At 53.7% G+C, this 844-nt stretch overlaps 1 protein-coding gene across 1 annotated transcript in view; it reads left to right on the top strand.

Annotated features, from left to right (window-relative positions):
- Positions 1–122: 122 nt before the first annotated feature.
- Positions 123–844, top strand: part of LOC108228377 (syntaxin-1B) — an 18939-nt gene continuing 18217 nt past the window's right edge. The window contains exons 1-2 of the mRNA XM_017403926.1: positions 123–224; positions 276–375. Coding sequence (XP_017259415.1) covers positions 123–224; positions 276–375 — 202 coding nt within the window. The remainder of the gene's footprint in view (positions 225–275; positions 376–844) is intronic.

Below are 844 nucleotides of genomic sequence, written 5' to 3'. Positions count from 1 at the left end.
GTGGGTCCGATGATGAATGTGGGTCTGAGGATGGTTGTGGGTCTGAGGATGGTTGTGGGTCTGAGGATGGTTGTGGGTCTGGTTGTGGTCCTGTGGGTCTAAGACTGATTGTGGGTCCGATGATGAATGTGGGTCTGAGGATGGTTGTGGGTCTGAGGATGGTTGTGGGTCTGAGGATGGTTGTGGGTCTGAGAATGGTTGTGGGTCTGGTTGAGGTCCTGCGGGTCTGGGTCCTGTCCTGATGTCCTGTCTCTGTGTGGACCTCCTGTCCTCAGGTAGAGGAGATCAGAGGCTGTATAGAGAAGCTGTCGGAGGATGTGGAGCAGGTCAAGAAACAGCACAGCGCCATCCTGGCCGCCCCGAACCCGGACGAAAGTAAGACTTCCAGAACCAAACACTCGCCTCACGAGTCTTTCACCAAAACCTGCAGAGACCTGAGAGAAACATGGTGTCTGCAGTTTGACTCTCAGGTAACATGGCACCTGTACGCTCATCTGTCTGTTTCCATGGAAACAGTCCTGACACGGGGCTTTGCATCCTCAGCTTTTGATTGACAGCTCACTGAGCCAATAGGAGCTTTTTATGTTGTGTTCACCGAGAGTCTGTTGGTCCTTCAGAGAACCAGAACCGGGACTGGGTCAGACACCAGAACTGGGACTGGGTCAGACATTAGAACTGGGACTGGGTCAGACACCAGAACTGGGACTGGGTCAGACATTAGAACTGGGACTGGGTCAGACACCAGAACCGGGACTGGGTCAGACTTCAGAACCGGGAGTGGGTCAGACACCAGAACTGGGACTGGGTCAGACATTAGAACTGGGACTGGGTCAGACATTAGAAC

This window comes from Kryptolebias marmoratus, linkage group LG12, assembly GCF_001649575.2.
Source record: "Kryptolebias marmoratus isolate JLee-2015 linkage group LG12, ASM164957v2, whole genome shotgun sequence".
NCBI classification, from domain to species: domain Eukaryota; kingdom Metazoa; phylum Chordata; class Actinopteri; order Cyprinodontiformes; family Rivulidae; genus Kryptolebias; species Kryptolebias marmoratus.
The sequence above is the reverse complement of the archived record's forward strand: the minus strand, read 5'-3'. Positions and strand labels throughout refer to the sequence as shown.